The sequence below is a fragment of the Piliocolobus tephrosceles genome, chromosome 13 (genome assembly GCF_002776525.5).
Source record: "Piliocolobus tephrosceles isolate RC106 chromosome 13, ASM277652v3, whole genome shotgun sequence".
NCBI lineage: Eukaryota > Metazoa > Chordata > Mammalia > Primates > Cercopithecidae > Piliocolobus > Piliocolobus tephrosceles.
In genome coordinates this window covers 28,330,026-28,342,882 of record NC_045446.1, presented here as the reverse complement: position 1 = coordinate 28,342,882, position 12,857 = coordinate 28,330,026, and the positions used below count along the sequence as shown (strand labels likewise).

At 45.7% G+C, this 12,857-nt stretch overlaps 1 protein-coding gene across 2 annotated transcripts in view; it reads left to right on the top strand.

The window, feature by feature from the left end:
* LDLRAD3 (low density lipoprotein receptor class A domain containing 3) overlaps positions 1 to 12,857 on the top strand; it is a 299,492-nt gene that overhangs the window by 93,796 nt on the left and 192,839 nt on the right. For both annotated transcript variants that reach the window (XM_023185526.2, XM_023185527.2), the window contains exon 2: positions 5,587 to 5,733. In XM_023185526.2, coding sequence (XP_023041294.1) covers positions 5,587 to 5,733 — 147 coding nt within the window. The remainder of the gene's footprint in view (positions 1 to 5,586; positions 5,734 to 12,857) is intronic.

Genomic DNA, 12,857 nt, shown 5'->3' with positions numbered 1-12,857 from the left:
GCTGCTATTGGTCTATTCAGGGATTCAACTTCTTCCTGGTTTAGTCTTGGAAGAGTGTACGTGTCCAGGAAATTATCCATTTCTTCTAGATTTTCTAGTTGATTTGCGTAGAGGTGTTTATAGTATTCTCTGATGGTAGTTTGTATTTCTGTGGGGTCGGTGGTGATATCCCCTTTATCATTTTTTACTGCGTCTATTTGATTCCTCTCTCTTTTCTTCTTTATTAGCCTTGCTAGCGGTCTGTCAATTTTGTTGATCTTTTCAAAAAACCAACTCCTGGATTCATTGATTTTTTGGAGGGTTTTTTGTGTCTCTATCTCCTTCAGTTCTGCTCTGATCTTAGTTATTTCTTGCCTTCTGCTAGCTTTTGAATGTGTTTGCTCTTGCCTCTCTAGTTCTTTTAATTGTGATGTTAGAGTGTCAATTTTAGATCTTTCCTGCTTTCTCTTGTGGGCACTTAGTGCTATAAATTTCCCTCTACACACTGCTTTAAATGTGTCCCAGAGATTCTGGTATGTTGTATCTTTGTTCTCATTGGATTCAAAGAACATCTTTATTTCTGCTTTCATTTCGTTATGTACCCAGTAGTCATTCAGGAGCAGGTTGTTCAGTTTCCATGTAGTTGAGCGGTTTTGATTGAGTTTCTTAGTCCTGAGTTCTAGTTTGATTGCACTGTGGTCAGAGAGACAGTTTGTTATAATTTCTGTTCTTTTACATTTGCTGAGGAGTGCTTTACTTCCAATTATGTGGTCAATTTTGGAATAAGTGTGATGTGGTGCTGAGAAGAATGTATATTCTGTTGACTTGGGGTGGAGAGTTCTATAGATGTCTATTAGGTCCGCTTGGTGCAGAGATGAGTTCAATTCCTGGATATCCTTGTTAACTTTCTGTCTCGTTGATCTGTCTAATGTTGACAGTGGAGTGTTGAAGTCTCCCATTATTATTGTATGGGAGTCTAAGTCTCTTTGTAAGTCTCTAAGGACTTGCTTTATGAATCTGGGTGCTCCTGTATTAGGTGCATATATATTTAGGATAGTTAGCTCTTCCTGTTGGATTGATCCCTTTACCATTATGTAATGGCCTTCTTTGTCTCTTTTGATCTTTGATGGTTTAAAGTCTGTTTTATCAGAGACTAGGATTGCAACCCCTGCTTTTTTTTGTTCTCCATTTGCTTGGTAGATCTTCCTCCATCCTTTTATTTTGAGCCTATGTATGTCTCTGCATGTGAGATGGGTCTCCTGAAGACAGCAGACTGATGGGTCTTGACTCTTTATCCAGTTTGCCAGTCTGTGTCTTTTAATTGGAGCATTTAGTCCATTTACATTTAAGGTTAATATTGTTATGTGTGATCTTGATCCTGCCATTATGATATTAACTGGTTATTTTGCTCATTAGTTGATGCAGTTTCTTCCTAGGCTCGATGGTCTTTACATTTTGGCATGTTTTTGCAGTGGCTGGTACCAGTTGTTCCTTTCCATGTTTAGGGCTTCCTTCAGGGTCTCTTGTAAGGCAGGCCTGGTGGTGACAAAATCTCTAAGCATTTGCTTATCTGTAAAGAATTTTATTTCTCCTTCACTTATGAAACTTAGTTTGGCTGGATATGAAATTCTGGGTTTAAAATTCTTTTCTTTAAGAACGTTGAATATTGGCCCCCACTCTCTTCTGGCTTGTAGAGTTTCTGCCGAGAGATCTGCTGTCAGTCTGATGGGCTTCCCTTTGTGGGTAACCCGACCTTTCTCTCTGGCTGCCCTTCAGAATTTTTCCTTCATTTCCACTTTGGTGAATCTGGCAATTATGTGTCTTGGAGTTGCTCTTCTGGAGGAGTATCTTTGTGGCGTTCTCTGTATTTCCTGAATTTGAATGCTGGCCTGGCCTGCTAGGTTGGGGACGTTCTCCTGGATGATATCCTGTAGAGTGTTTTCCAATTTGGTTCCATTTTCCCCCTCACTTTCAGGCACCCCAATCAGACGTAGATTTGGTCTTTTGACATAATCCCATACTTCTTGCAGGCTTTGTTCATTTCTTTTTCTTCTTTTTTCTTTTGGTTTCTCTTCTCGCTTCATTTCATTCATTTGATCCTCAATCGCTGATACTCTTTCTTCCAGTTGATCGAGTCGGTTACTGAAGCTTGTGCATTTGTCACGTATTTCTCGTGTCATGGTTTTCACCTCTGTCATTTCGTTTATGACCTTCTCCGCATTAATTAGTCTAGCTGTCAATTCTTCCACTTTTTTTTCAAGATTTTTAGTTTCTTTGCGCTGGGTACGTAATTCCTCCTTTAGCTCTGAGAGGTTTGATGGACTGAAGCCTTCTTCTCTCATCTCATCAAAATCATTCTCTGACCAGCTTTGATCCGTTGCTGGCGATGGGCTGTGCTCCTTTGCAGGAGGAGATGCGCTCTTATTTTTTGAATTTCCAGCTTTTCTGCCCTGCTTTTTCCCCATCTTTGTGGTTTTATCTGTCACTGGTCTTTGATGATGGTGACGTACTGATGGGGTTTTGATATAGGTGTCCTTCCTGTTTGATAGGTTTCCTTCTGACTGTCAGGACCCTCAGCTATAGGTCTGTTGGAGATTGCTTGAGGTCCACTCCAGACCCTGTTTGCCTGGGTATCAGCAGCAGAGGTTGCGGAAGATAGAATATTGCTGAACAGCGAGTGCACCTGTCTGATTCTTGCTTTGGAAGCTTCCTCTCAGGGGTGTACTCCACCCTGTGAGGTGTGGGGTGTCAGACTGCCCCTAGTGGGGGATGTCTCCCAGTTAGGCTACTCAGGGGTCAGTGACCCACTTGAGCAGGCAGACTGCCCCTTCTCAGATCTCAACCTCCGTGTTGGGAGATCCACTGCTCTCTTCAAAGCTGTCAGACAGAGTCGTTCGCGTTTCACAGGCTTCTACTCCTTTAGCTGAGCCCTGTCCCCAGAGGCGCAGTCTACAGAGACAGGCAGGTTTCCTTGAGCTGCTGTGAGCTCCACCCAGTTCCAGCTTCCCAGCGGCTTTAGTTACCTACTTAAGCCTCAGCGATGGCGGGCGCCCCTCCCCCAGCCTCGCTGCTGCCTTGCGGTTAGATTGCTGCAGACTGCTGTGTTAGCAAGGACGGAGGCTCCGTGGGCGTGGGACCCTCCCGGCCAGGTGTGGGATACAATCTCCGGTGTGCCGGTGTTACAGCGCAGTTTTGGGGTGGGAGTTACCCGATTTTCCAGGTGTTGTGTGTCTCAGTTCCCCTGGCTAGGAAAAGGGACTCCCTTCCCCCTCGCGTTTCCCAGGTGAGGCCATGCCTCGCCCTGCTTCAGCTCTCGCTGGTCGGGCTGCAGCAGCTGACCAGCACCGATTGTCCGGCACTCCCGAGTGAGATGACCCCAGTACCTCAGTTGAAAATGCAGAAATCGCCGGTCTTCTGTGTCGCTCGCGCTGGGAGATGGAGACTGAAGCTGTTCCTATTCGGCCATCTATGATTTTTAAATTCCATGTCATTCTATGTTCTGGGCTACATCTTCCTGCACAGAGTCTTTGCTGGTAACTGTTCTCTAGATCTGAGGGGTGCTTAGTTTTTTATCTCTGTGTGTCTATCAACATCCACTGTAGATGCTACCCTCTTTCTCAGAATCTTTTTTGAGTTCTTTGAATTTTGACTTTATCTTAAGAACACCAGGGAGCCATTCAATGACCTTTTAAAGTTAAGAAATGATTGACTTAGTGTTTAGAGAGATCCTTCTGGCCGCAGAGGGGAGAGTGGGTTGGAGGGGGGCAAGATGGGAGGCAGGAAGGCCAAGTTGGGAAGTTGTGCTGCGTAGCAGTCCCCGTAAGAGAGGGTGGCTGCTTCGGCTGGAGTCGCAGCTGTGGCAATGGAGACTCGGGGACTGGCCATTATCAGAACATGATTTCACAGTTGATAGACTGAGGAGGGGACAAGGGAGATTTCTAGGGTTCTGATGTGGGCAGTTGGGCAGGGTAGAGCCCCTCATTGTAGCTTCTCTCCTAGAGTTCTCCAGTGAGTGATGAAAGCTCATTTTCAGTAATGAAACATGCTTGTGCATTATTAATTCTGTATGATGCAACAGATAGTCTACAAGAGAAATTCCATGGCACCAAGGCCGGTGGGGTATTGCTTGCCTGTGATGATGTCCATTGTAATTGGTTATTGCCTGCTTGTTCTAGTTATAAAATATTTTTAGTATCACCCCAGTGGTGCTATCACTAGACTACAGAGTTAGTGCTCATCTGTGTTTGGAGAAGCCAGGGAACATGTCAGAGGAAAGGCGACATATTCGTTTGCTTAAGGGTGTGTAGGGATTTACTAGGAGACCCAGCAGGCCGAAGGGCATCCCTGGTAAAAAAAGAATAGCACACATAAAGGAGAGTGGCCTGTAGGCGGATATGATGTTAGGGATCTGGAGATCTAGAGATGCTTCTCCTTGGCAAGGTTTTTGAAAGAGAATCATGGACCCTTCTCTTCTGCTGCTACCTCCAGGCAGGTCTAGACATCACTGTTCTTATTTTGCTGTGTGTGCCTTTCCAGCCTAAAGGTATCATAAGCCCTAGGCTTTATCTCTGTATCTTTAGAACATAGCACAAGTATCTGGTCATAAATGTCCAGTAAATGCTTATGGAATGACTCAGGAGGGAGCTCTGGAGCTGCGGTGTGCTGAAGGACTGGTCTTTTTTTTTTTTTTTCCCCCTGCTTTTCCTCAAAACTCTTTTACTCACATGGCTCCTTGTCCCCCAGCCATTGATCACAGTGGCTCAGACTGGTCAGATCGATCAGATCCTGGCTGCCTTGAAAATCTGCCCCCAGGGTCCACTGGTAGATGAACTCGGCACCCTGCCCACCTCCACCGCCACAGCACTGGCCTTCTCTATTTGCTTTCCAGCCTGAGAGTTGGCTGTTTGGGTTGGGGACTTTGGCACTTTATGACTATGTTCAGTGGAGTTGAATCTGAACTTGCAGCTTGGTTCTCAGCCTCCAGTAACTCTTGGCAGGCAATTTCGTGACCTTGGGACCCTCGTGGAGGTTACAAATCCGGAGTTCAAGATTCAGTGCGGCCTTTTCTGCCTGTGCGACCTCAGGCAGGTTGGTTTTATAGGTCTGGGCTCCTGTTTCCTAGAGTGAAATGATCTCCCAGTATTTCTGCCAACTTGGCCCAGCTTCAAGGATTCTGTGATTGTAAGGGCTACAGAGTCTGAGGCCTGGAAAGATCTTGCAGTTCCTACTGTTGGAGACATTGGAAGTCCAGTGCTCACTCCTGTCTAGAATTTTAATTTTTAATCACTGCTGATGGGCCAGAAAAGAACATTTGGATTTTACAAGCAGTCTTTGATGGAGAAAGAAAAAAAGTCAGTGAACACCCATTTTGTGCTCAACTTTTAAGTGTGTTTGTTCCCTGTATTTCTCCATTTAGTCCTCTCGGAATCCCCGGAGGTGGACTGGGGCAGATTATTAGTCCATTTCACAGATGAGGAAACTGAAGGTCAGAGAGGTTGAGTCACCTACCGGAAGTCTCACCTATACTGAACCACACACCTTTCAGCTGAGGGGCGCTCGGGTCCCTACTGTTGTTGTGCCATCTGACCTGTCCCCTCTCTCCGACAGAGAGCCAGCTGCTCCCCGGGAACAACTTTACCAACGAGTGCAACATACCAGGCAACTTCATGTGCAGCAATGGACGGTGCATCCCGGGCGCCTGGCAGTGTGACGGGCTGCCTGACTGCTTCGACAAGAGTGATGAGAAGGAGTGCCGTGAGTGGCCTGGCCCTTTGCTGGGGTGGGGTGGCAGCCATCCTGGGGCAGAGGGGAGCAGGTCCTGAGCTGGCTTAGACCCTGCATACTCTGCTTGCTGCAAGCTGGTGGTTTTGTGCCTCTTGCCAGCAGTCCTGCTTCTCTGCTGTATATCCATCTCAGTGTCACATGATCTGTGTAGACACAGGGATCTTGGTGGAGGTGGAGCCAAGGCTTTGAGAGAGCAGAAGGTTTTACCATCAGGCTCTACTAATCCCTACCCTGGAGTCCCGTCCTTGCCTTCATTTTATATACGAGCCAACTGAGCATCCCAGAGTATGTTATATGGCTGCAGCACCTTAAAACCAGCTAGTGGCACATTGGACATGGGAACCCAGGGCTGCCTGACTTCAGGGTCCATGCTGGTGACCATCTTACAGAGCACCGTGGAATCTTCTTGATGATTAAATGAGGCATAGCATCCCACCAAGTATCCAGCATGGAGTTGGCACTGAATACATAGTAACGTGCTTTCCCATCCCCTTTCCTCTGCCAATAGATAGAGCTTGAGCCTTTGCTGGGGACATCATCTCCTAATGGGCACCACCAGGGTCAGATGGTTTTGTGATCCTCCCTACCCCACCTCCTTTTCAGCCCTTTACCTGTTTTGTGCCGCCGAAACGTGTGAGAGTTGGGTTGATGGTCATTTACGAGAAGAGAGGCACGGGGATGTGAGTTGAGAGGGTCCGTGGTGTCAAATGATCCTGCCCCCTGCCCTGCAGAGGTGTATTTCTCTTCCTCTTCAGTTTGTCTCTGCAGAGTGAGCTTGGCCATGTGCCCTGTGTGGTTGTCCTCCTGGGTGCCCTGGTAGGTAGGAAACATGACTGACAGGTGGTGGGCACAGTGGTGTCTCACAGGGGATTGCCTTGAGACCACATGGCTAGATGATGGTTCCTGGCTCTTTCGTGTGCTTTGGGCACCAGGCCACGTGGCCTGTCTGATAGGAGAACTGTGTGTCCTGGCTCTGAGCCTGCTGTCTCTATGGAAGCCAGCTGAGGAAACAGCTGAGGACAGGTTAATCATTTGAACTTCTTTTTTTTTTTTTCTCCCCGAAATGGAGTCTTGCTGTGTCACCCGGGACTGGAGTGTAGTGGTGCGATCTTGGCTCACTATAACCCCCACCTCCCAGGTTCAAGCAATTCTCCTGCCTCAGCCTTCTGAGTAGCTGGGATTACAGGCGCCCACCACTGCCCCCGACTAATTTTTGTATTTTTAATAGAGACGGGGTTTTACCATGTTGGCCAGGCTGGTCTCAAACTCCTGACCTCATGATCCGCCCACCTCAGCCTCCCAAAGTGCTGGGATGACAGGCGTGAGCCACCATGCCCAGCCAATCATTTGAATTTTTAACATATCTCTGACTGGAATTTGGGGTCCCCGTCTGTTGACGCACAGGAAGGGGTACCCCTGACCAGAGTTTGGGGCCCCTGTCTGTTGACGCACGGAAAGGGGCACTGGCTTTGGAGTTCACGTACCTCTGGAGCAAGCTGCCCCCTCTGAAACTGGCCCTTCGCCCATCCAAGGGGTCCCGTATCCCCAGTGCCTGCTCCTGCCTTTCAGAGAAGTTTTTGGGATGGGAAAATTGAGGTGTGTTTTTTGGGGAGAATACTTCATACTGCTTGTTGCATGTGACCCTTCTGAATTGATGACTATACATGTGAATTTTTATTTTTGCAGAACTGTTTGTTTGTTATCTTCTAGCCCAGGCTGGAATACAATGGCATGATCACAGCTCACTGCAGCCTCGACCTCCTGGGCTCAAGTGATTCTCCCACTTTGCCCCCCCAGTAGCTGGGAGCACAGGAGTGCGCCATCACGCCTGGCTAATGTATTTTTATTTTTTGTAGAGACAGGGTTTCACCATGTTGCCCGGGTTGCTCTTGAACCCCTGAGCTCAAGCAATCCACCTACTTCCACCTCCCAACGTGCTGGGATTACAGGTTACAGGTGTGAGCCACCAAGCCCGGCCTGTAGAATTATTTTGTAAAAGTATTATGTCTAGTTTAGCTTTTCTGTGTTTCTAACATGGCCTCAGAATTACTAGAGCTGTAACATTAGTAATCTGAGCAAATGACATAGTATGTGTGAGCTCTGTCATCTGTCTGGTTTTAAGGATTTATTAAACACTATACAAGTGTGCCAAGTTACCATTTTTGAAATATGGTGTATATTTGACCTTTGGCACATGCGGATTGTTGTTAGCTGACCTGGGAATATTTGGAACATGATGTTTCTGAAAGAACGCAGGGTTAAGGAGTTAATTCCTAAGTCGTATTCCCAGCTTTGTCAGTAGCAGCTGTGTGATACTAGTGCAATCTCTGACATTCTGTGTCCTGTCACAAAATCTCATGATTTTAGAATTCATGCTCAAATGGGAAGACATGGTGGAGAGCAAATATTTTTTTTAAAAAGATGTTGCTGGCAGCTGCCTGGAGCTGCTTGGTTTGGTTTGGAACAGGCTCATTCTTGGCTATTCTCCATTAGTTTTTTCTCCTGACTTCCTACCTTTAGTACCCAAGTGTGGTGGAGATTTGAGTGGCATTTATGTAGTCTTTTGAGCAAAACATAATTAAAAAACCATACGCCCCAAACATATATTGACCTCTCTCTGTAGCCCTTCTTTTTTTGTCTTTAAATTGTGAAAACAGAACATTAGAAAGTTTAGATAGTAGAGGGAAGGAGAAAAAGTCCCTTTTCTAAAACAAATTCTACTTTCATTTAAAATTTCTTATATATTCCCTTCCAGCCTAGGACTTGAGGGTGTGAGCCCTTGAGAAGGCCTATTTGTGTCAAAATCTGAGCCCTTCTTCCCCCTTAGGGGGCTGTGTGATCGTGGGAAACTTACCAGCATGTTCTAAACTTTAGCCTTTGGGAGAATTAAAGGGAATTCTTTAACCTCCTGGTTCCTCAATTTCCTCCTCTCCAAAACAGGGGTAATAAGGCTTCTGATACTTAACACTGTTGTGAAGTTTTAACCTGTATGAAGCATGCAGCGCAGTGCCTGTATATAGTAAGTGGCTTATAAACATTGCCTATTATTGGTTAAATCTGTACCAACTATTTTATTTGGTTGTTGTCATGGGGAAATACGGTTCAATTACCTGCTTTTTTCTACTTAACATTAGAGGCCCTTGGCCACGTTCCATATTGAGGATTCACAGTTGTTTTGGGAGGCTGCCTAATGCTCTGTCAGCTAGAGACACTGTAAGTTAACCATCCCCCTGTGTTTCAATCTCTTCTGTTTCACTCTCTTCCGCACTTTTACTTCTGCTGATCAAAATGTTTAGGATCATTGAAGGAACTTATGCTTAACCAGATCACGGAAATATACAGTGGTTTCAGCCAGAGCCAGGGTGGACAGGACTGAGGTCTCCAGGGTGACCAACTTCACCACCTTTTCAAGGATGATTGGAACGGCTGATGTGGAATTCCTGCCGCCTTCCCGGAGGGAGGGAGACTGGTTCTGTGTCTTGCTCATGAGCTACGAAGCCCTTTCTCTGATTCTCTGGAACAACTGGCTACTGAAGGGGAGGTGAATGAAGGTGGCAGTGTTCTCGCCTCAGAGAGGTGATTACTTCAAGTGCCCTGTGGAGCTTTGGCATTGGGAAGATAATATGCTTCTTAAAAAAGAGAGAATTCTTGCCCTTTTCAAAGGGCAAGAAAGAGCCTGGAGAGGTGTGTCGTGGTGGGATGTGAGGCAGTGAGCAGCTCTTCTGTATCCGCAGCAGAGGAAGGATTTTTACCAGACAGGAAGAATTTTTTTTAATTTTTATCATGAAGGTAATAAGACCACATATTGTAAAAACTGAGGGCAGAGAAGGAGGAAAAGCATCTGTACTCAGATCCACCATGGGCATTCTGGAAGTTCTCATTCAGGCTTTTCCCCAGTGTAATCGCCAGGGGTGTACAGTTTTATATTTTGACATTTTTTCATGTAACATTTCAATTTCAACCTGTTAACATTTTTTCTGTATCTTCCCCCATTTTTCTCTTTGTCATTTTTAGTGCCATTAACTTGCTATAATATGGTTTATCTACACATAATTTGGCATTTCTCTTCTTTCCAGTTTTCCACTATGGGAAACAGTGCTCACTTGTGAACAGGAGGGTGGACATGACTTTCCCTCTGTTTTGAGAAATTTGCTTAGGCTCAATTCTCAGAATTAAAATTACTGGGTTGGAGGGAAGGCACCTTTTCTTGGCTCTTGACACCGACTGCCCACTTGTTTTGCTAAAGTTTTGCACTAGTTTGCTGGCAACGTGTGAAAACTACGACTTTATTTTAGTCTTGGCAGCCCTGGGTAAAATCTTTAAAAAATATTTTTCTGGTTAATTTAATAACTGAAAACAGTTACTTTTTTTTTAATCAAAAAAAATTATCTAGCGAGATTGTTTTCCCTTACCTCTACTTACTAGTTTTATTTCTTTGTGAGATACCTATTGATGGACGAACATTAATTTCTAGCTTAGTTAAGACATTAGATTTTCTGCCTCTTGAATCTATAGAAGAGGCTCATTTGGGGACACTTTGAGTGTATTTCTGTTCCTGGTTAGTGGAATGCCCTCAGAGATAGTTTTATCCAAATAGCTTTAAAATAAAAGGAATAAAGATAATGTTTTAGAAAAACGAGGAAGCACCGTGAAAGTCCTGATTATGAGGAGAGCTTATTAGAGCTTCCTCTAGGCCACACTATCCCAGGCATTTTACATTCTATTGATTCATTTGATCGTTGCAGAAGCCTTATTAGTAAAGGGCTGGTGTCATCTCCAGATGAGGAAATTGAGCAGTAGAGTGATTCCATGGAGCTTGCCTGTTGGCCCAGAAAATAAGTCTCCATAACCCTCTTCTGTCAGAGACCCCCAGTGGGGGCTTTCAGTCTTTTTCTCCAGTGACCTGTTACCTGCTGAAATGGCATCTTACTGCTATCATGATATACTATCATGTCGAACCTGCTTTATAAAAAGATTCTAGAAACATTGATAATGGTTTCTTATGGAAATGAATATTTACATGACTGTTAGTCCCGGGAGTTTCTGAAATGTTTTCCTTGAAGAGACTGTCCTTTGATTAGTGTTGCCTTCTGTAATAAAGCAGCAATCCAAATTTCCAGAACCCACAGGGGACTGGGAGTCAAGGGCCTTAAGATCTTTTTCCAGTTCTGTGTCGATGTTAGCTGCCATCTGTCTGTGTTCTAACCAAGTGGTTGGGGGGGATCCTGAATGTTTGGGGTCCTCTTCCCAAGGTGGTTCATTTTCTCCTTTGGAAAGTTACACCGATTGATGTCTTTGGCTTTGCGTTTACAGACCTGGCCGTTTATGTTTGATGGGTGTGTTTGGTGGAGGGGAGGTGTGGAGGAGGGATACATTTGAGGACTTTGTCAAATGATAAAATATTAACGAATCTCCAAATCCTATAGGAAAGTAGGTGCAAAAATGGGATTTGAATTTTACTTGCTTTTACTGTTCCTGACCATTTCTTGAACATGTGTTATTATTGCTCTGGTGTGAAGGCATAAATCCATGAGATAGGGTTGAGAGGGCAAGTTTGGGCAAATGTTCCCCAAGAAATATAAAAGAGCAAGAAAGCTGGGGTTGAGATTGTTCAGGCTCCATACTCTTCCTCTTTCCTTTTTAGCATCTTCCTCGTCTTCTGCCTCTAGGTGGTGCCACCTATATTTTCTTTTAACCTCGCACTACAGGGCAAGTAGAGATGTGGGAAAAAGCTGGATTCTGAGTTATCCTTTACCTTTACTAAGCTTTACCAGGAATTCAGCTGTTTCTCTAGGGCACCTAATACCGGCTTCACACACAAAATGCCTCTGGAAATCAGGAAGCTTTCTTTTTCTTTCTTTCTTTTCTTTTCTTTTTCTTTTTTTTTTTTGAGACGGAGTCCTGCTCTGTTGCCAAGGCTGGAGTGTAGTGGCTGGATATCAGCTCACTGCAAGCTCCACCTCCCGGGTTTACGCCATTCTCCTGCCTCAGCCTCCCCAGCAGCTGGGACTACAGGCGCCCGCCACCTCGCCCGGCTAGTTTTTTGTATTTTTTAGTAGAGACGGGGTTTCACCGTGTTAGCCAGGATGGTCTCGATCTCCTGACCTCGTGATCCGCCCGTCTCGGCCTCCCAAAGTGCTGGGATTACAGGCTTGAGCCACCGCGCCCGGCCTTCTTTTTTTTCTTTTTTTGAGACGGAGTCTTGCTGTGTCGCCCAGGCTGGAGTGCAGTGGCACGATCTAGGCTCACTGCAAGTTCCACCTCCCAGGTTCACGCTGTTTTTCTGCCTCAGCCTCCTGAGTAGCTGGGACTACAGACGCCCACCACCACGCCCAGCTAATTTTTTTTGTGTTTTTTTAGTAGAGATGGGGTTTCACTGTGTTAGCCAGGATGGTCTCAAACTCCTGACCTGGTAATCCGCCCGCCTCGGCCTCCCAAAGTGCTGGGATTACAGGCGTGAGCCACCGCGCCCAGCCTAGGAAGCTTTCATAGGATGTCATAGGATGGATAGAGCTTGTGGCTTCTTCTCTTGGACTGTTCTATCATTTCTCAAAGAAGGGGATGTGTTGGCTGATGGGCTGTGGCTTAGGGAGGCAGCCTGTCAGTCACTGTGTGCAGCTGCAGCGGGCTCAGGTCTCCCCATCACTGTGTAGAAAGCAGAACTGGCACAGCACTATCATTTTGGGTTGAATTGTAGCCCAACCTTCCCCCACAATTTTCCTGTGTTGAAGTCCTAACCCTTAGTATTTCAGAATGTGACTTTATTTAAAGATGGGGTTTTATAAAGATAACCAAGTAAAAATGAAGTCATTAGGTGGGTCCTAATCCAATATGACTGCTGTCCTTATAAAAAGGGGAAATTTGGACACAAATATGTACAGAGGGGAGACGATGTGAAGACTTGTAGCAAGAAGACAGCTATCTACAATCCAAGGAGAGGGCCTGAAACAGATCCTTCCCTCACAGCCCCCAGAGGGAGTCAAGCCTGCTAACACCTTGATTTCAGACTCCTGGCCATCAGAACTGTGAGACAATAAATTCTGTGGTCGAAGCTGTCCAATTTGTGGTACTTGGTTATGGCAGCCCTAGCAAAC